The sequence below is a fragment of the Podarcis muralis genome, chromosome 12 (genome assembly GCF_964188315.1).
Source record: "Podarcis muralis chromosome 12, rPodMur119.hap1.1, whole genome shotgun sequence".
Taxonomy (NCBI): Eukaryota; Metazoa; Chordata; class Lepidosauria; order Squamata; family Lacertidae; genus Podarcis; species Podarcis muralis.
In genome coordinates, this window is record NC_135666.1 from 44,180,158 (window position 1) to 44,202,787 (window position 22,630).

Here is a 22,630-nt window from a genome sequence, read left to right on the forward strand (position 1 = left end):
TAACAAATACTGGGAAAGATCTTTAAGGACTCATAACATTCACATCAGATTGGGTGTAGGCTTAATCTTTCCAAGCTTCTTAACTCCTTCAGTATCTAGTTAATTTTTGCTGTTTTTATGCTTCAACCGAAGCAAAATTAGTGAGGAACAGAATAAGATGCGTATGGAAAGAATGGCTCCCCCTCCCAGTGAGCCTACACCTTTCCCCTTTCATTATTGCTAGGGCTAGCATCAAGAGTTGATATCATTATGTGCCTGATGACATCTTGACAGAAGGTCCATCATGGATCAGAGCCCCTTGACACCCTCTCCAGCTGCCTCTCTTATCTGGTTCCCTGTTCTCATGCAATGAGCTAGCAGGTAGCAGTTATAGCTACAAGGAGGACATGGTTCAGTTCAGGACGTGTGCCAATTTTGTGCTCATAAATCCATTTCTTCCTGATTCTGCTTTGATGTACATTTCTATTTTATTTCTTAAAATGAAAATATGTACATAATGCATATAAATACATAAAAATAAATAAAACAAATACGCACACACACACACACACACACACATTTCTAAATATTTGTATCCTAAAATATGCTCGTTAAATGCATTTTGGAATTTTTTTGAGCTGAGGAGAATTTGGAAGAGTGCAAAATCAGAAGGGTGGTAATATTTCAGTTAGCACATTAGTCCAAGGAGTTAAGATCAGATTACTTCACAACCTAATTCACAAAGATCAAATTCACCAAGCTTCTCTAATGTTTACATAAATGGCTACCATTTCTGAGCACCCGGTATTGGAAATGTCAGCTGTAAGCATTTATAATAGATCGGAACAGTCACTGTATTAAAATCAAATACACTGGTTCCATTAATGTCATGTTTATTTTTCATGCAGTGTGCATTGAAATGTATTCTGCAGCTACGCGCAGTGTGGTTTTAAATACAAGCCATTTTCAAAAAAGGGTGTCAGCATCAAAGGTAATCCTAGGGATTGCCTAGTAAGAGGCAATAGAGCTTAGCAGGGGATAACTGCTAGGAAAGAATTCTGAATTCCTGGACCATTTTTTATATAAACATGTTTGTGGATTTGGAGCTGACTTGGCTTGGCCTAACTCAGTCCCATACAGGTCTTACTCAAAACTGCACACACAACCTTAATAGAAGCCAGAAACATTATTTTCATAGCATATCAGTGAGAATATGTAAATTGAAATGAGTGTCTCTCAGCGTGTTTCATTGGGGAGAACATCTTATTTCTTGAACGTACAGCTGTATGTTCATAACATGCTATGTCTAAATGTTTGATTTATTGTTTAAAATGTTTTTTTTTAAAAAAATTGTAAGCCTTTCAATCACACAGTATTTTTTTTTTTAAGTTAAAACTGTCATAAATTATCAAAAGAAAGATTAATGCCAAGTTAACTCACCCACTGAGTAAAGCTTATTTTACAACAGGAATGTTTAAACCAAATCTCATTTGGTCTGTTGGCTCCATCCTTTTCTTCTTCAAAGAGCTTCTAGCTCAGAATACTTACAACGAGGAAGGTTTATTCTCTTTCTGTTTATTTATTTTCTTTTTCTTTTTTTGCCAAATCATCCCCCATGTTTCTTACAACTTCTAAACAATTCCTGTGACCCATTTGCTCTCCTCTTCTCTTCCTTATGTGTCTACCACATGCTTACTAGTTTCCAGATCCTTATTGTTTACTTTCTACCTTGCATCTTGCTTTCTGGCTGGGCTTTCGAGTTATAGTCCATCTCATTTATTTGGGTCATTATGTGTGCCAGTCATCCTCCTCTGGATGGCTCACCTTGTCAGGCTGACATTGCACTTAAATTACAAGTTCATACCAGCAGGCAGGCTGTTTGCTTTTATTTTTCCAACTGAAGAAGATGGAGACAAGCATACAAAAGGTGTATAGACCTCTGATGACACACCGTCTATCAGTTTACAGGAGGAGTTTGGACTTGATATCCCGCCTTTCACTCCCCTTAAGGGGTCTCAAAGCGGCTCACAATCTCCTTTTCCCTTCCTCCCCCACAACAAACACTCTGTGAGGTGAGTGGGGCTGAGAGACTTCAGAGAAGTGTGACTGGCCCAAGGTCACCCAGCAGCTGCATGTGGAGGAGCGGGATCCCCAGATTACGAGTCCACCGCTCTTAACCACTACACCACGCTGGCTCTGCCAGTCAGCACTGTCAGTCAAAAGGGAAATAACCAATAATGGTATGGATTGCACTGGATGATTGGCCCACGGTTGGCATTAAGAGTTGACACTCAGTTCCTCTGATTCCTTTTACATTTTAAACATTATTACACGATCTGACCACCCCACTCATTGAGTAAGCAGAATAAACAGGGTAAAATGTAGCACAACTGTATTTTGTGATGTCAGGTCCAACAGTGGTTGCTGTTACCAGCGTTGCAGTTTTATCTCGTTTTGCTGGTTTAAAAGCAACATCCCAAGTCATTGGGGTAATGTTATCATTACAGTACCACTGAACATAACTGCCCGGGCCTAATAATTATTGTGTCTCAACATAGTTTTGCTGGTTTAGTAACTGATCGTTTGTCTGTAAGAAGGGAATGAATGTGAACCAGCTTACATTTTACACAATTTAACTGTTTTGCAGTTCGTATCCTAGTCATGGTCTATAAGGCGCAGGGCTGCAGCTAGGGGGTGGTGATAAAGGTCCCAGCCAGGGGTGCAGGTGAGGGCCCCCCCTTCAAAATTGGTTAAAAAAATAAATATTGGATTTTCTGTGAAATAATTCATTTCAAGGTGAAGTGTGTGAGGAATTGAATGGGTGGAGGGAGGGTTGGAGGAGGGGTGGAAAGACGAGTTCATTTGTCCATGGCTAGGGGGCGCAATCTGGATGGTTCTGCCAGGGGCATAAGATCACCTAGCTATGGCTCTGATCCACAACAGGATTAAAGTCTCCAATGCTATCATGTGCTCTAAACTGAGCGTTTTAAATGCTTGACACATTCAGCTAAAGAAAAATAAAATAACAGGCAGCACAGAAGTTGCAAATCAGTGGAAATAAACAGAACACATTTACCGGGCAAGTGTATCCTATTTCTTGGAGAATAAAAATATCTACATGGTGTTGCATCTTTCACCTCCATCTTCAAGAGGGTGAAGGGGAATCAAAGTGGTTTGCAAGGAGAGTGGAGGAGAGAACTTTGAGCATTGCTTACTGAATGTATGAAGAGGCCAAATGGCCATTTTTCTACTTCGTTAGAAAAAAACACCACAGTTCCTGAGGTCTCTCCCTGCGCCTATGAGCTCCTCATATAACGTAGTACATTCTGGCGCTGCTTCCTAGAATGGCCATTCCGTAGCCCGTAGGGATTCTAGGATATAAGCTGTGTACAAAGAACCTCAAACTACTCTAAGCACAAATGGGACTTTCATAAACTCCAGAGAAAAATTGCAACTTGCAACCCTCCAAAGGTTCCTGGAGTCCAACCCCATCATTCCTGATCATTGGCCAGACTGCCTGTGGCTGATGGGAACTGGAGTCCAACAACAGTCACACAACATTAGGGGTTGAAATTGTCAGCCAACGAGGGCTTGCCACGATATACCATTTTATAAAGAGTCATGCACGGGATTTTTTTGTTTTAACTCAAAGCGGGAAAAGACCACCCAGGCACCACTCACATTTGTGAAGCACAACCTGCACACAGACACCACAACATTTCTTCTAAGTTCCTCCGCTCTCGGCAAGAGAGACAGAAAAACAACAATGCCTCTTTTATGGTGAATGAAGACTTTTGTGAAAATAGAAGCAGCGTTTGGCACAGCACGAAACTGACATCAATAGAATGCAAGTTTTAGAAAGCACTAAAAGTCAATTTAAGACCAAAAAAAAAGGGGGGGGGGATTATATAGTGGGTTCTCTAATTTCTCCCATTTTTCCTTGGTTGTTGTGTGTATGTGTGATATAAAAAGAGTAACCTTCTGTTTTCCCCCCTAACTGTGTACAGGCTGGCATGGCCTTGACATATGACCCCACAGCCGCTATTCAGAATGGGTAAGTAGCATATACTTTACTATTTTAAAAATAAAACACAGCACCATGATCTCCCCCTGCCCCCGACTGGTTTCCAGCAGCAAAAAAAAAAAAAAAAAAAAAAAAAAATCATTTAAAGAACAAGTCACCCACAAAAATGCTGTTGAAAACAAATTTAAGCTAGCTTGTCAAACATAAATGCTAGTTTTCTTTTTTCCCTTTTTTGCATCCTGTTGTTTATATCATCTAGCTGACTGTGAAGCCTTTTCTCATATCCATTTGGCAACTGCAGATTTATGTAGGCTTGTACGTTCTCTGGAGAAGGAGTCATTCTCTTTCCCTGACAGCAGATATGTTCTGGCAATAGATAGTTCCCTCACTATGCCTAGTTCCTTCACTCAAGAAGCATACATATTTAAATTATCTTCAGGACTAGGGAAGGATCATTTCTCCCCTGAATGCCCCTCATAACAAAGGTCTTTCTTCTTCTTCTTCTTCTTCTTCTTCTTCTTCTTCTTCTTCTTCTTCCAGATATTTGTCAGGCAGCGTTTATCAGTGCATTTTACACTTCCAAACCACCATTTAAAGGTGTTTCTGATCAGCTTTTAGCGAAAACTAGCAAATGTCCCAAACCCCATCCTCCACCCTCTTGGAGAAATATCCACTCATTTGAAGAGAAACATTTTTTTACTCTGGAGCAATGGCTCCCTTGAAAGTTCAAGTACTCCCATTCGTGGGGAGTGACTGAGATAAAATTGTAAGCTTCTCAATAATATACATTTTCCTGTGTGGACAATCTCCATGACAACATCGCAGTTCACATTGGCTTCTCGTTTTGTCAGAGAGAGAGATTCTCCATGTGCACATAAAGTAGGCATCATCATAATAATTTATAATAATAATTTATTATTTATACACAATACATGCATGAGGGAGCCATTTTGGGTTGTTTCCATGCATGGGTTGGTGACTCCCAAGCAGGGTATCACCAGATCTCATCACCAGAATCGTGCCTCAGAATTTCTCCTTTGAATTTCCAAGAAACTGGAGGTTGTACTGGGCTTTTGATTCATGATGGTTCTTTCCTCTCAGCACTCTCACTGGCTCCCTCTCACACAGCCCTCTCTAGAGAACTTGACGGATGACATCTTTCCCTGCCTTGTCATCCGCAGAAAGGGTTGCGCATGGTTATTGTAAAACAGACTCGCTGGCTCCAACTCATCCTTCTCATTTCTAATCTGATATCACGGCAATGAAAGCCTCCAATTTAATAATGCTTGGTAATACTTAAGCTTTATGTTAGCCCAGGGATATTGTTCATGAGCTTTTTGTCAGAACTACCTATGGGCATGCCACGCAAGGAGATAATGTTTATTTCTGAGGATAAATATGAGGCATTGGCGTTGTACAACTTCATAAAGACATAGTGGTAGTGAAATTTTTGGCACTGAAATACAGCCTGTATAGGAGAAACGATGATGCATTTCCCAACCGTGGCTTCCTTCTGTGATGGAGACGTTGAAATATGTGAGTTGCCTGCTAGTTATCAGCAATGTGTCCTGAAGAACTCTGTTGTAAACCAGGTGTTATCTTGTTAAGGACATTTGTAAATCTGTCCTTGTAGCCTGTGTATATACACCAAAGATGTTAGTATATCAAAGAATAAAATTACGATTGCAGAGTGTAGTTACAGATAAATAAATGATCTCCTGTCAGGTGTGTTACTCCATATAAAAGGTAAAGGGACCCCTGACAATTAAGTCCAGTCACAAACGACTCTGGGGTTGCAGCGCTCATCTCTCTTTAAAGGCCGAGGGAGCCGGTGTTTGTCCGCTCCCGGGTCATGTGGCCAGCATGACTAAGCCGCTTCTGGTGAAACCAGAGCAGTGCACGGAAACGGCGTTTACCTTCCCGCCACAGCGGTACCTATTTATCTACTTGCATTGCATGCTTTCGAACTGCTAGGTTGGCAGGAGCTGGAACCGAACAACGGGAGCGGGGATTCGAACCACCGACCTTTCGTTCAGCAAGCCCAAGTGGCACAGTGGTTTAACTCACAGCGCCACCCTAGCCACATGCTTTTAAAGTCTGCCATGTCAGATTGTGGAACTTACTGGGTTTTAAAAAATAATTCATTATGCCTTTTTTCCTGCTTTGCCATACAAGGAACCTTACACTCCCACAACACATTTTATGAACTAGAGTATTTTCTTGTCTATTAATTCATTGGGATTATGCGTCTGGATGCCAATTTCAACTGATATTGAGTGTTCCTGATTTCAAAACCTTTTGAGCGTTAAAAGAGACAAGTGAAACCATTATTAGTTAGAAGACCCTGCATGTATGGCAGAGGGGGTGAGCTGCATTGGTTCATACTAACAATGTCCTGGGCCCGGTCCAATAAGTTCTCATAGCATTTAGACATCCAGCTGGTGCTTGTGAAACAGAGCACTTACTCTTGCTCTTGATGTAAAATAATGAAATTCTCAAGTGACCAAAAAAATAAAAAATGAAGTGTTTTCTGGGGCAGTAGTAACATCCCATGGGCTTGTTGTTTTGTTGTTTAGTTGTTCTGTGATTGATTGAAAATGGATGCCTTGTTTTTTGAGGTAATTTTGAATTGTACACTTGATTGACATGGGAGCATTCCCTGGACTGACTGAGGAAAACCCCGTTTGGTATGTTGAGGGTGGGAGCAAGTGATAACAGAACTGACAGGAGGAATACCAGGAGACAATTTGGGGGGATATGAGGGTAGAGTAATGGAAAGAGAGACTGGGGTCTAAAGGTTTAGCTGGAAAATGGCATTTATTTATGTTTGAAAGCAATATTGTCATAGCTAAAATGTTTGTAGTTTTGTTGCTGTTTAGTCGTGTCCGACTCTTTGTGACCCCATGGACCAGAGCACGCCAGGCACCTCTGTCCTCCACTACCTCCCGCAGTTTTGTCAAACTCATGCTGGTAACCTCGAAAATAGCATAACAAATGCTGCTGTAGTAGAACAGTTTGGGATATAGAAAAAGATGTATTTATCACTAGCTGCTTGAATTGTAAATCTCATGTTGCTAAGATGATCATCTTCCTCACCATTATTTATTCAATTTATTAGCCACTTGCCACATAAGGAACATCCAAGCAGCTTACAACATTTTAAGAGCATGAAGCATAACTTGACATCATAAAAGAACAATACACTTCTAGCAATAAGGTAGAATTTGCATTTGGAAGTTAGAGAATTCTCTTCGTTTTTCTTATCAAATACATTTTTAAAAAAGAAAAGTAGCCAGTTTTGAGTGTCTTGATAAACACTCATGTCTTTGAACTCCTATAATGCTGCTTGCTGACCTGGATAGAGAATTGAGAGGGGTGTGTGTGTAAAATTAGCCTGCTGTACAAAGGAAAAATTTACAAAGGTGGTCCACTTTTGCCTCTGCCCACCGCTGACATGTGGCCACTGAAAGCTTTGCCTAGAATGGAATGTGGTCCTTAGGCTAGAAAAATGTCACCCACACCCTTTGTATGGTCTTGTGAGATTTGGTGGAGTATGATCTTGTGAGATTTGGTGGAGTATGATCTTGTATGATCTTGTGAGATTTGGTGGAGTCAATCAGATGCAGTGTTAGAAGAGAATATGCAAAGGTCAGAGCAGTTAGCTGCTGCGAGAGATGGAAGAGAGCCTTTTTTGAGGTTTGCTAAGGCTAAGAAAGCAGCAGGTGAAGAGGGCAGTAAGTTGTCTTTCTTTTGGACTAGAAAGCTCTGGAGAAACCAGAAAGACAGGACAGGGTTCCAGTGTGCCAACTCTTCGGATGTCTTCTTAACTTCTTACAAAGATTGTATAAGCTATAAAACAGGCAACCTAGGAGATAATGGGAATTAACTTTTGATCCTTTTGCTTCTCCATTGGTCTGAAATGGGATTTCTAAATGTTCCTTGGTAGAAATAATTACGAGTGAGTGAGGAAGAATTTTTAAAATGTATGTATTCCTCACCTTTCAATGCCAAAAGAAATCTAAAACCCAACCAAGGTGGCTTAGAGTTATGGAAAATTGAGGGAAGAGGAAAAAAGATGAATTCTTTAAGAGGAAATGAATAAAGGAAAAAACTTGTTTACGTCCAAGTACTATGTCCAAGTACTTGTTTACGTCCAAGTACTATGTCCTTCCTACCAGACCACAGAACTCTCCTTAAGCAACAAAATCTTGTCTTCTCCTCCTGAAAGCTTAGGAAGCTGCATGAGCGTCTGAATACCTATTTTATCTTAAGTCTTATAAGAGAGCATTTGCAAGTTATTACGGTGAAAAGTCCTTGACATGAAAGCTGAGAGAGACATGTGGTGTGTGTGTGTGTGTGTTTTGCTACTTGCTGTTGCTTGAGTATGTATTTTCCAGGCTTAAATGCTATTTAGATAACTGCTTCTCTTTAACTGAAACGGAAATGGTTAGCTGCCTATCAAGTCCTGGGCTTAAGCAAGCCTTTTTTGCAAAAGTCGCATCAAATGTGATTCACGAAGAGCTTATTCCCAGGTAGGAGTATTGGGACGTTCAAGTAGGTATACTTGGTATACTTTCTTACCCTCTTACAGTCTTTCATCTACATTACATCCATCTAAGTGGCAATGTTTTTAACCTCTTAGGGGGAAATATTGTCCATGTGATGGAAAGGATTATAACAGAAAAGAGCAAAAACACACAGCGCTGGTTACTTGCAGGCTTACTTACATTTATTTCATTTTCAAACTGAGTGCCCTATAAATCCCAGTACTATAATCTTGTACTGATCATTTTCATTTAGCTTCTCTAGATTCATTTTGCTTATGTACTTAAAACCAAAATTTGTCAGGGAACCAGTGTCCACTCCTAGTGGCCAACACAGGCGTGCTAATGAAATAGAGAGAACTCGCCAATATTCCTGGTGAGCCAATGAAATATAAATGATTCAGAACCCACTTTGAAAAAAATAAAAGGCTCTAGCTTGATGACCAAAGAGCACCAGTGGTGTGTAAAATGTTCCTATCTCCTCATTCATTACCTCATAAATAGGACACCTGCAAAATATTACCCAGCTATGTTTGAAAGCTAAAACCACAGACATTTGTTGTCAAGCATTTAGTGTGTAGGCAGTACTGAACAGAAATTTATTGCTGTTTTCTTTAATTCCCCTCCTCCACCACCCCTTCCCAGAGCCTAGTATGCTTGCCACGCATATTTTGAAATCTTCCTTTTTATTTATTACTGAAATGAAATTTCTGTCAGATTACTTTTGACTTCTTCTTTTTCTCCCTGCCACTGTCCCCATCTTAACACAACTAAATGCCCGATTGCTTAACTGTAAGCTCTAAACTTCAAGAGAAAATAAACCAGCCTCTCCCAAGAGGTTTGTTCCTCCAACTCACATCAGCCAAATGGTCAGGAATGATGGGAGGTATAGTCTAAAAAAATCAGGAGGGTATCAGGTTGGAGAACGGGACAGGCTTATATGAATTTATGTTGTCATTCAATAAGTGATTAATAAACTCCATCTTTGAATAACCCTATTGTCCCACTGAGTGCTCTCATTTGAATCGTTACAGTGCAGTCTTAAACATGACTATGCTCTCAAGTCAGTATGTATATGATTACAACGTTAGGCCTATATATAAGATCCCAGATCCGGAAAAACCAATCCAGCAATGGTGACCGATCAATTCTTCCCCAATATGCAGCAACATATGCATACTGCAGTAAGTAAACATTTTACCATTTCCAAATTTGTTGAAGAGACCTCACAAGCATCAGAACAATATCTGTTGGTAAATATTATCCTGTAACTTCTTAAATTACATTTTAAATTTCTTATCCAATATAGGCTGTTAGCTGAAGAAGTCCAAATACATATTAACAAAATTTGACTTAACGTGTTCTTAGCATCAGCAGTTAAGGTAAAGGTAAAGGTACCCCTGCCCGTACAGGCAAGTCTTGACAGACTCTGGGGTTGTGCGCCCATCTCACTCAAGAGGCCGGGGGCCAGCGCTGTCCGGAGACACTTCCGGGTCACGTGGCCAGCGTGACAAAGCTGCATCTGGCGAGCCAGCGCAGCACACGGAACGCTGTTTACCTTCCCGCTGGTAAGCGGTCCCTATTTATCTACTTGCACCCGGGGGTGCTTTCGAACTGCTAGGTTGGCAGGCGCTGGGACCGAGCAGCGGGAGCGCACCCCGCCGCGGGGATTTGAACCGCCGACCTTTCGATCGGCAAGCCCTAGGCGCTGAGGCTTTTACCCACAGCGCCACCCGCGTCCCTGCTTCAGCAGTTATCCTTATTTAAATTTTACTTAACATACATGGACTCAAATGTCACTGGTATTTTATAATCACCTTCCTTTATGTTTTTAACTCGCAATTTTCCGAAAGACTGTTTTCAACTCCATTCTCAAATTGTACTGGAGATGCTGGAGGGCAGGCTCTTTTCTTGTCCTCTTTAATATTATGGGATGTGGTATCCAGTATCATTAATAATGTATACATTTTGTCTACCAGACCAATGATCATATTTTCCCCATAACTATAAATGCATGATCTAATTTGAAAATATGGGAACCAAAGAAGAAGATTTTTGTGTACCTGTGTTTTGGGGAGGACTTTATTTCTCCTCATTTTGCATGCACATTGTAACACAAATCACTTTGTGAAATGGACAACAGCATTCCATTCAGTAAATCACCGTATGAAATGACTACATTCCATTAAATATTTTATTTTTGCAAAACCATAGCTTTTTCAAATACAAACATCTCTATGCGGATTCTGTAGCTTTCACTGCGCAGCAATCCCTCTTGTTGTTCTGGCTTCTGAGATTTAGAATATTTTTTTCTTTGTTTTCCTCCTCCAAAAACTAGGTACATCTTATGGTCTGGTGCGTCTTATAGAGCGAAAAATACAGTAATTCATTAGTAATATTGTAACAAATAGAACTATTTGGGGGCACATAATTTGACCATTCAAAAGAAAGTCCGTCCCCCCATTGTAATGTTTGCATATATTACAAAGTAGTAGTAGTAGTAGTAGTAATTATTTATTTATTTATACCCCACCCTCCCCTGCCAAGACCGTGCTCAGGGTGTCTAACACTGAATATAAATACAGTAAAAACATTAAAAATAAAAAAAAAACAACCAGTTGATTAAAATATAAGTTAGAATACAGTTTAAAATGCAGCTTAAAATGCAGCTTCGTTTTAGTGGTAGCCTATAGATCAAAGCCATAAGGGAAGAAAATGTCAAATATTCACCTGGGCCAACTATCCATGCTGGTCCTACATGGTGCAGCAAGAAGAGCCGGGGGAAAATTTATATACAAACATTTATATTGACAAAGGAATCAGTCATCAAGCTATTTGAATCATAAATTTTTGCAAATTTCACTGAAAGATAAATCTACCATCTGTTTTAATAAGTAATACAGGGTTCCAGAATAACCTTCATCATTATAGCTACTCTTCCAGGCTAAAGTTTTGTTTTATTTATTTGCAGTATTTATATAGGCCTTTTGTTCTCTGCCAAATACATTTCCTCTAATTTAGTGACTTTCGACCACCTCTTTTAATATGGAGGCAGATAATACCAACGTTTTCCTTCTCATTAGCCTTGCAGTTTTCCATCTTTTTAGAGGCAGATTAGTCCTTTGATGTTCACAGACAAGGTCTTATTTATTGTTATGTATAGCTGCTGCTCAGTTCAAGAAAAGGACAGAGGAAAAAATGGGGCGTAATATAGAAATAGAATTAACTGACAAAGGCTAATTATCCTTAGAAGGAAATTTCTTATTTGAGCTAGAAACAAAAGCAGAGGGAGAAGCTCGTTTTAGCAAGTTGGTCAAATGTGTAAAATCAGTCGGGCGTCCTCTGTTGCGTGTGGAGGTCCCCAAGCCACCCCTCAAAATAAATCACAATTCACACGTAATTTTAGTTTAAGGTTTTTGGCATAAAATTTTGGGCCACAACTTTATTAAAATACATAATCTGTGAGTGGTTGCTTAGCCATTGGTTATGACTATCTGTCCCCCCGCCTGGGACAGAACTGACTATCCAAACACCCTCGGAAGCCAGTGAAGGGATAACAATGTTGGGGATCAGTTGAGCTGAGCGTCAGTCCCTCACCGCTCACCCAATCTGCTCCCCAAGGCTTGCCGGCCCTGGTCCCATTTCAGGGATTGGACGAAATTGTGACAAGCCCCAGGATTCCTTTAACGGAATTCCCTTCCACCACCATTGGAGGGGCAGGCCCAGCCTATCCTGACCCCTCTTCCACCAATTTTTATGACCAATGCCTAACCATAACCTTACAAATTGTGATGAATTGCTAAGTAGTAGGCAAAAACCAGATGGTACCAGCCAATCAGCCAAATGACAAAATTCCTACTAGGCCCCTGCCCCAAGGCAGACGACCCCATGACAGGCAAAGCAAGGTCAAACGGAACACAGGGCGGGCGGGCGGGCGGGCGGGTGATCCGATGCACACTGCGAAAGAGAAAGCAGAAGCAGTGAGCCCCAATATTTAAAGCCTAAGGTCCCACCCACCCAATTTGCAACATGCAATTTGCCCCAGCAACCCGGTCATCCAATCGTTGCTTCAGGCCATAACCATTTAACCTGCCTGGCAACAGATGTTTGGCCTGGCAGACCCCCCCCCCCGCAACCCGTGCCCTCATTCAGGGAGAACACGCTTTGTTTAATGTTGTTCAACTATAGATAAGGCCCAACAAAGCTTCTTCCTCTACATCTTGTTTCCAGAGACCCAGCCTCATTCTATAAATATTTAATTAATAGGGAATGTCTCATTGCTACATATATTTTTTTCATTCAGACACATCATCTGTGCTTATGGGTGTGTACCTATCACAACCTCAATTTTTTTTTTTTACCTTTTATTTCAAAAAGGTCATCATTTCACATTTTCCTCAAAATAGCCTCCCTTCTGCAGATGCCGATTGCAGAGACATCTCTAGCCATTGTCCTTTAATGGGTTGAACTTGCATTAGCCCTCTAGGCTAATCCAATGGCAGCTGGACATCTGAATGTCAAATCCTTTTAAACCTTTGAAATTGTTCTACCGGATAGCCTAGATTCCCCTTGAGTTTGGACTTTGAACTCCTCAGGAATTACTCCTGAGCCTCAAAGTGTATTTTCTCAGAAGAAAAACTACCCCTTTTGCTCTTCGCTTGACAAAAAAACCCGAAGAAATACCTCGATTTCCCATCAATAGTTAGTGAATCATTGTTGCTCAACGAATGTGATCATCAACACTTGGAGAGAGATCAAAGCTCAGTAGTGGAGCACATGTTTTGCATGTACGTAGAAGGTTCCAGGTTTGGTCTCTGGCATCTCCAGTTTAAAAAGGATCACATAGTTAAGTGATCTGAAAGATCTCTATCTGGGATCCTTGAGAGTCACTGAGAATCAGAGCTGTTTCCTCTACCCATCAGTTAACTTGGTTTAGCAATCCGTTACCAACTGATGCAGCACATAATTAGGTTGTTCAATTATGCATCTGTTGCCAGAACAAAGACTTGTGAGTTTCATTTGGATTCGTTCAATTATTTTGTCTATTCAACCTTTGAAGATCTGCTAACTGTAATTAAACCATGCTCAGTTCAATAAAAGACTCAAATGATTACAGTAAATCATGACTGGAGTTCTCTATGATTGATAGTTCAGTCCTTGCAATTAAGCAGTAGTGCACCTCATTGAAGTAGTTCAGTGGCTACAGAACTTCACTCGATTCATAATAATAGTTGTAGTCAACAAATGGTTATCATCACTGAAACGTTCCATTGGATAGTCACCTACTAGTTCCAAAGCAATAGGTCAAAATATGAGTTCAGGTGGCGCAAGGTGTAAGTGCATCTGGCTGTTAACCAGAAGGTTAATGGTTCGAGCCTCCCACCCAGGGACGGCTGTGGGCCAGATTCCTGCATTGCAGGGGGTTGGACTAGATGACCCTCAGGGACCCTTCCAACACCACAGTTCTGTGATTCATCATACAGCAAAACCCAGATTGTAACGCATCTCTTCCCAATACTTTCCATAGAATGTGGTCCTCCTGACTGCTGCATACGTGTATCAAGAAGTTTTAAACGTTTTATCATTTTTTAAATATTCTGCTGGAAGCTGCCCAGAGTGGCTGGGGAAACCTAGCCAGATGGGTGAGGTATTCTTATTATATTACATCAGCTTTTTCCTCTCTGCTCTCCCCAAGTGGATGAGTAAACTCTGCTACGCATTCATACATGACATGGTCCTAGTTCCTGCTAAGGTTTTACAGGAGGGAAGCAGCAAACTCCCCTTCCTCAAGTACAGTGGTACCTCAGGTTAAGTATTTAATTTGTTCCGGAGGTCCGTTCTTAACCTGAAACTGTTCTTAACCTGAAGCACCACTTTAGCTAATGGGGCCTGCTGCTGCTGCGCCGCCGGAGCCCGATTTCTGTTCTTATCCTGAAGCAAAGTTCTTAACCTGAAGCACTACTTATTGGTTAGCAGAGTGTGTAACCTGAAGCGTATGTAACCTGAGGTACCGCTGTACAACTCTCCCAGTCCTTCATTGGGGCGAGGGATTTCCAGTATCACAGGCGAGTGGTTCAAACAGAAGCAGCCATTGATGCCCTGCGGAACTTCCAGCACATTCTTATTATATTATTATTATTATTATTATTATTATTATTATTATTATTGAATCTATATACCTGGAGGTCTCAGGGTGGTTCACAGAATAACATCAAAATAGAAAACCACAAGAGACATGATCAAAATAAAAACAACAACCCAATAACCCCCACCCCACCCCCCAAAAGAAACACATTTTGCTTCTACAGTTGGAGTTGACGTCATAAGAAGCAGAGTAGGGAGGCGTAATTTAATTCTGCTCCCATGTCAAGAATGATTTAATAGATAGTTTTAATTATCCATCTCTATCTGATAGGGATTGCAAATCAATCAAACTATGGCACCCTCCATTCTCTTTATATTTCAAACATAGCGTTCCCATCCCATTCCCCCCCCCCCCAAAGGGGCTGTGTGTTAATTGGGTTGTAAACCACAGGCAACAAGTGAATCAGATAAGATGTGAATTAGATAAGAAAGTTTGTAGGTCTTGGTTCTGTTGTATTTGAAAGTTTGTAGTTTTTAGCTGGCATCTGACTTTAAAGTTGCTGGAAACCTGAGTAATAAAATAAACTCTCTGTCTCTCCCTCTCTCTCTCTCTCTCTCTCTCTCTCTCTCTTTGTTATTCTCCCAACATCATGGCCAAGATCCAAAGAACCGACGGTTCTTGTCTATAGCCCAGAAAAAATGTAGCAGTCTAACTACTTAAGAGCCTCAAGTCTGCTCAAGTTGGTTGAAGCAACTTGACAAATCCATTACGCCATTTGTTAAGGGTTCTTGTGAAGCTTCATTGAGTTTTAATCACCAGCCAACATTTTATAGGCAGTTCCTCTCCATTGCCCAGTACTGTGCAGATGCTCCACTTAAAGTCTTCTGTTTTAGCAATCCCTGCCTTAAATGTACCTCTACTCAACTCTCTTGGTTGCTTCCAAGATTGTGATAATGTTGCCCTTATTCCTCCATCATTTGTTGCTGCCTCTGCTTGCCTCTCTTCCCACATCTTCCCAATCAACTTAGATCAGGCAAACTTGGCCCTCCAGATTTTTTGGGACTACAACTCCCATGATCCCTAGCTAGCAGGACCGGTGGTTAGGGATGATGGGAGTTGTAGTCCCAAAACACCTGAGGGCCAAGTTTGCCTATGCCTTAGATGCAGGTGGGTGTTGTGTCAGTGATTCAGGCTGCAGCCAATCCATGCCCCCTCTGGCCCAGCTGTGGTGGATCTAGTGAGCTGCAGCAGTTAGGGCTGTTCCCAGCTTCTTGACCAACACATGTGAAAAGAAAAAGGCACGGGGTTGCTGTTTTTCTTTTCTTTTTTTGTGGGGTGGAGAACAGGACTCCTGTTTATGTTTGGCTGTTAATGGCTATGAAACAGTTCATTGCAGCATGTCAGTCCATCACCTCAAGACTCTTCCTTTTGTTTTGTTTTTTGTTTGCAGATTTTATTCCTCACCGTACAGCATTGCTACAAACCGCATGATCCCACAGACATCTATCACGCCATTCATTGCTGCTTCCCCTGTCTCTACATATCAGGTATGTTGGAACTGCATGGGCCCCCCGTATCCCTAAGTGAGTCTTTGTGACTTGCATGTCAGCATGGTGAATTGCTGCACACTTTAGTCACGCTGTTATATAAACTGTTTTGGTAGCGTTTAAAATATATGTGCATATTTGTTCTAAAATTCCTAGTGCGTTCAGGATCTAGGTGTACTTTAAGTAATAAACCCTATTACGCATTCGTCATATTTCAACCAGCTTTTCAGATAAATCTCTGGTTTTTTATTTTATTTTCAGTCAGTCAGTCCTACCCAAAACACACATAGGATGTTTTCTTTTGCAATGGGTAGAAGGTTGCCAGAATATATTTTGTCTCCTTTGGGTTTTAACGCTTCACTCTGAGTTTGTTATATCTGCCCAGTGAGATGTACTTCTCTTTAAAAGTACCCATAAACTAAAACCTTGATTTTACAGTAATACCTTGGGTTGAAGTAGATTCGGGATAAGTATTTTCGGATTGCGCACTGCGGCTACCCGGAAGTAATGGAGCGCATTACTTCTGGGTTTTGCTGCTCGCGCATGCGCAGACGGTCAAAATGACGTCACACGCATGTGCAGAAGCAGCAAATCGCGACCCGCAGACGCGGGTTGCGTTCGCTTCTGGATGCGAACGGGGCTCCGGAACAGATCCCGTTCGCATCCAGAGGTACCACTGTATTTATTTTATTGCATTTATATTCCACCTTTGTTCCAAGGAGCTGAAAGTGGTGCACAGGATTCTCCTCTTCCTCATTTAACCCCCCCCCCAAACAAATCTGTGAGGTAGGTTAGGCAGAGAGGTAGAGGCTGGTCCAAGGCAGGTGAGCTTCGTGGCCAAGTGGGGATTTGAACCCTGGTTTCCCAGGTCCTAGTCAGGCACTCGTAACTACTCCACCACACATGAAGACTGGCATTAAGGGAAAAAAAGTGGCGAGCTGTAATAAACAATCATAAACATTTTTCTAAAAAGGTTTCCTGTGTTATCAACAAAATGTATTCTGGGCTTCCCTACTCCCAAGGGTATCTTCCACCCTGACTACTGTGCTGCCTTAATCTGGCAACGTTTTCTTCAATATTTCCCGCAACAACTTCTGTCACTGCTTAAAATAAACATTCTGCATAGCTCTTACCAGAGAATTGCACTTTTCTTTTTTCATGGCTCCTTAATTCCATGAAAGGGACATGGGTGGCGCCACAGAGCCTAGGGCTTGCCGATCAGAAGGTGGGCGGTTCAAATCCCCGCGACGGGGTGAGCTCCCGTTGTTCGTTCCCTGCTCCTGCCAACCTAACAGTTTGAAAGCACGCCAGTGCAAGTAGATAAATAGGTACCACTCCAGCGGGAAGGTCAACAGCATTTCCGTGCACTGCTCTGGTTCGCCAGAAGCGGCTTAGTCATGCTGGCCATATGACCTGGAAGCTGTACTCCGGCCCCCTCGGCCAGTAAAGCAAGATGAGCGCCGCAACCCCAGAGTCGTTCGCGACTGGATCTAATGGTCAGGGGTCCCTTTACCTTTAATTCCATGAAACAGAGGGCCATACTACAAGTGGAAAATTGAAAGGAACCACCCAGGGGGTCCCAGTCTGGATTGGGAGCCTAGTAATGAGGAAACCATTCCCATGGGAGTGAAAGGGACCTCCCCCACCTTCATGATTTTCAAGTCCAGGAAGCCTTCTCAACACCACGTGCCCAGAAGCAAGTCTAGGACTTCACACAGTTCTTTCTTCTGCATGAGAGTTCACCCATAACAATAGGTGGCAGTGCAATTTAAGTTTTCTCTTCCGAACTAACACATTTTGGCTATTTTAAAGCGAATGCTATATTTTACATTACCTTCAACATTTTATCAGTCAGTCCTGCAACATTTTCTCACATTTCTTTAGATACTGTCTTAATGTGTCCTGTGTATGATATGAGAAATAATAGCACATTGTAGAATATGCTTTGTTTACCAGGGATTTCTTAGACAGTGGATTTATATAACTTTAACTTGATTACAGAAATGCTTATTAGGTGAGCGTAGAAGGATTTGTTAGCTTTTTGTATCCCTGAGTATGAAAGCACATACTGCCTTAAAAAAAGGATATTTGACAAAAGCCACTTTGAACAAAAGGAAAAGGTAACCCTTTCCTAGATTATATTCTGGTTTTCTGACTTGTATGCCAGTGATTCTCCTTTTCCTACATGCAAAGCCAAATCAAATAGCCCTTATTAATGTGTAGAATAATAACTGGCCATCACCAGGTATGTATCAGATAAGAAAAGAGTAGAAACACCACAGAATAAATAAATCAGTTGTTAGCAATAGGAGTTAAATATTGAGGGACTGATGGGAGTTAAAGGAGACAACTGATTTTGTTCAGGTTCAGTTCATGCAGAAATTGTGATGATGATAGATAGATAGATAGATAGATAGATAGATAGATAGATAGATAGATGATAGATAGATAGATAAGCATATTTAATAGAAGGCTTTAATATACTTAGGGTCCCACGTTTTAGGCTAATGAAGGGTCCAATTACAGAGGCTGACAAAGCTCACACAGTTACCTGGTTCGGAATACAAATTTGTCTGTTTATAATGCTCTAAAAATTATGAGACAAACATTTTTATTTTTATTTCCCACAAAGTTTTTCTACAGTCTGAAATGAAAACCATGAGCAGTCCTTTCAGGTGCCTCAGTTGTTCTGTGGAAACTACAGCGTTTGCACCCAATACCAAATATAGTTTTCACTGAACAGCTGAAGCATTTGGGAGGAAGTATTCAGTCCATTTGGTAGAAAGTGGGATTTGGGCGGGGGGGAGCACAGGGTTGGCTGGTTTTCTGGCCAATCCGTTCTGGTGAGTAGTCTGGTTGTTGTATTGAACAATTGCAATGTTCAAAGGCAGCCTCATGTACTATGGAACTGCATAAGCCTGCTCTGGATGTTGTTCATATTATAGATAGTACCATATGTTTCCTCAAGGGAATTCTGTTATTTAGCCGCAGATGATTCTGTTGAGATTGTGTTTTCTAAGTATATCAGAGGGACAGTGCCATGTTGATAGCTAGGAGAGGAAGGATAATATTGAAGAAAATGCAAGGAAGCTAGAGGTAGAGATAGTAGGATTTCTTATAAACAAAAGTGTCAGCAGAAGAGGATGTCAATCACAGGAATAGATGAGGTGACTGAACACAAGGGAATATATGGCGTAAAAGTTCTAATTTGTTTTTAGGGAAGGCGGGCAGGTAAGATACAAATCTTGCTGCTTTGGTGGCTATGAAGTCTGATAATAACAAATAAAGGCAGTGAAGAAATATGGGTTATTCAAAAGAGGTTAGGGAAGTTATTTTGAATTTTCTGCCTAAGGATGTTTCAGGAGTTATGGTAGTAAATAAAAGCAAAAGAATTTTATGTGAAATAGGTAGATAAGATACAGAGCACAATGGGCAGATACAGGGGAAGAACTTTTGTTTCTGAAACATCTGAGGAATTAAAACAGATTCTGTGGAATGTGGGGGAAAGTATTTGTCAAACAGAACCGAGAGGGGGAAAATGAGTACACAGCCCAGAAGGAATAGGTGTAAACTTAAAAGGTTTTAAAGTTTTTTTCAAGAAAGGAAGACAGAAGATGATGTTTAAATGCCTTTTGAGATATACATTTAAATGGATGAAAATCCACAAAGGCAAAAAGAACGGCACAAACTGTTTCCTCTGTAGAAGACTTAATTTCCAGTTCAAAGAAAGTGTGCAGTTCCATTTCTCATCACCAAGTGGCAATGCTTCCTAGCCAAGCTTGAAATTCACTTGGTGGTATTTGCCGATTATTTCGAAATCATCACTTTTACCGCTGCCTGAAAATGGATCATCCCCTTATGAGAATTAATACCAACTGGTGGCAAGTGCCCCATAACCTGTAGTCCTAAACACTGATAATCAATATTTGAAAAAAGTAGAGCCTTTGTGGAATGTGCGCGTGCACACACACACACACTCCAAATTGTGGTTACTTTACTTTATTTGCAATCAGTTATTCATATTCTATGATCACTTCAACAATGCAAAGTTGCTAGGGAAATCGGAAACATTTACTAAAAATGCCACCAAAGGAAATGTAGCTGTCAGAGCAATAGTCAGAGTGAACTTTGATACTTATTGACTCAGACAACTTGAATGGGAAGGCTGCAATGTCATCAGAGTATTTTGCTTGATTTCTAATTGACATGAATGACATACTTTGGGGATTATGATCATCTCCCTTATGGAACACGATTTGCTCAGGCTCTCTAGAACCATGTTCCTCTGTTATATGTTGTGTTACAGTAAAAGCTCTGTAAATTGGTCAACAAACAGTGAGTACAGTGCACTTCTGAGTAGACAATACTGGACTATAGGCCTGATATAAGACATTTCCCTATATTTCTAGCTGTTCTTTGAAAAATATTTATCCTATGACCTAAGGGCAGTGACAGTATTCATTGAGAAACTGGAATATTTTCTGAAAGGCTACTGAACTTTTAACTGCCTACCAATAAGAATTTAATTAGGTTACTTAGGAATCATGCTTCTCAACTTTTGAACTGTGTTTTTAATTTAAAGAGGATTTGGTCAACATAGGATGTGCACATTTCTTGCTCAAGAGCATGCTAATTATTCCAGAGTAAATGCTAGTCATCATTCTCTTGAGTTGATTGATTTTCCTGGAAGCCCATTTATGTAATGTGAAAACTGTCCCTTAATTGTCTAACTCTGTAACATATTGCTTTGATTGAAGCCGATAAATTTTATCACAAACACCAAAAGCCTCTGTCAGTAGTACACTTGTTTGTGTGTACATCTCTTGTGTGTACATTGACTCAGAACAAATTTGTGAGTCAAGTAGCCTGAAGTCCATAAACCAGGGGAATATGCCCTCTCAACATAAACTTGCCCTGGCTCTGTTTTAGTTGCAATATTCAACATTGTTCGTTAGTTTTAGTAGCATTGCTTGCCCATTTATCAGCATAGCTGTCAACTTAAAGGTAAAGGTAAAGGTACCCCTGCCCGTATGGGCCAGTCTTGACAGACTCTAGGGTTGTGCGCCCATCTCACTCAAGAGGCCGGGGGCCAGCGCTGTCCGGAGACACTTCCGGGTCACGTGGCCAGCGTGACATTGCTGCTCTGGCGAGCCAGAGCCGCACACGGAAACGCCGTTTACCTTCCCGCTAGTAAGCGGTCCCTATTTATCTACTTGCACCCGGAAGTGCTTTCGAACTGCTAGGTGGGCAGGCGCTGGAACCGAGCAACGGGAGCGCACCCCGCCGCGGGGATTCGAACCGCCGACCTTTCGATCGGCAAGCCCTAGGCGCTGAGGCTTTTACCCACAGTGCCACCCGCGTCCCAGCTGTCAACTTACAGATTTGAAAATAAGGGATCAGCAGCCAAAATAAGGGATTTTCCAAACACAGGTATGTTCAACTTCTGAGCCCCTCCAAGCCAAAGGCAGAAAGCCCAGCCAGCAGCCAAACGAAGCCTAAGCGGTGGTTCCCAAAGTGCAACAACCCGGCAAAGGGGATGCAGCAAGGAAAACCACCGTCACCTCTCCACTGGGAAGCACTGAGCAAAGGCGAGTCCCCAGGCAACGCGGCCGATTTGATCAGCACAAGGCATGCAAGCTCCACCCCCCAGTCATTCTTAGACTCCTTATTGGTTGAGCAACGCAGCCAAGCAACATAGTTGGAGCCTCCCTCCTTCCTGGCCGGCAGGGAGGGAGGGAGAGGAGCTGCTTCCTTTGAAACCCGGGAAATTTAAGGGACATCATCAATAAGGGACAGCAGTGGGGCACAGCGCTGGGATAAGGGACTTTCCCGCCAAATAAGGGACGGTTGACAGCTATGTTTGTCAGGCTCTACTTTCACGCAACATTTCTCTCTATGGGCTGCCACCTGCATCAACCTTGCAACTGTGCTCCTACCTGCAAGGTGAACTGTTGGGGACCAGAAGGATGATCAGAATTGCTGCCATGCAGTTTGGAGGATGCATCTGAGCTGCAGCATCAAACTTGTCTATGAGCAAGGCCCTGCTATTAAGATTTAAAATGAAAATCTGTAGATGATACCTGGGGAAAAAATTACATCCATTAACTTGCAGCAATGTGGCTGCAGCATTCTCCAAAGTGCTACAGCAAGTTTCAATTTGCTATGTATTTTATTCAAAGCAAGATTATTGCCAAATTTGGGTGTGGTTTTTTTGTTTTGTTTTTACACCATTGTGCTAATATAGTGCTTTCTGATACACAGGTTCAGAGTACTTCATGGATGCCTCATCCGTCATACGTTATGCAACCAACAGTAAGTGAGCATACATGCACTTTTCTTGTTTCTTCTTTTTTCTCTGGGAGTTAGTGGAACTTGAATTTCCTGGTTGTGGCAGGTTTACCACGGTTACTGAAGTTAGTTGAGAATTTACTGAGAGTAATATCAGCTGCAA

At 41.5% G+C, this 22,630-nt stretch overlaps 1 protein-coding gene across 5 annotated transcripts in view; it reads left to right on the top strand.

Moving 5' to 3' along the window:
* The window catches only part of RBMS3 (RNA binding motif single stranded interacting protein 3), a 749,106-nt gene that overhangs the window by 664,124 nt on the left and 62,352 nt on the right, over positions 1-22,630 (top strand). For all 5 annotated transcript variants that reach the window (XM_077916336.1, XM_077916334.1, XM_077916335.1 and 2 more), the window contains 3 exons: positions 3,987-4,033; positions 16,083-16,179; positions 22,441-22,491. In XM_077916336.1, the coding sequence (XP_077772462.1) occupies positions 3,987-4,033; positions 16,083-16,179; positions 22,441-22,491 (195 nt within the window). The remainder of the gene's footprint in view (positions 1-3,986; positions 4,034-16,082; positions 16,180-22,440; positions 22,492-22,630) is intronic.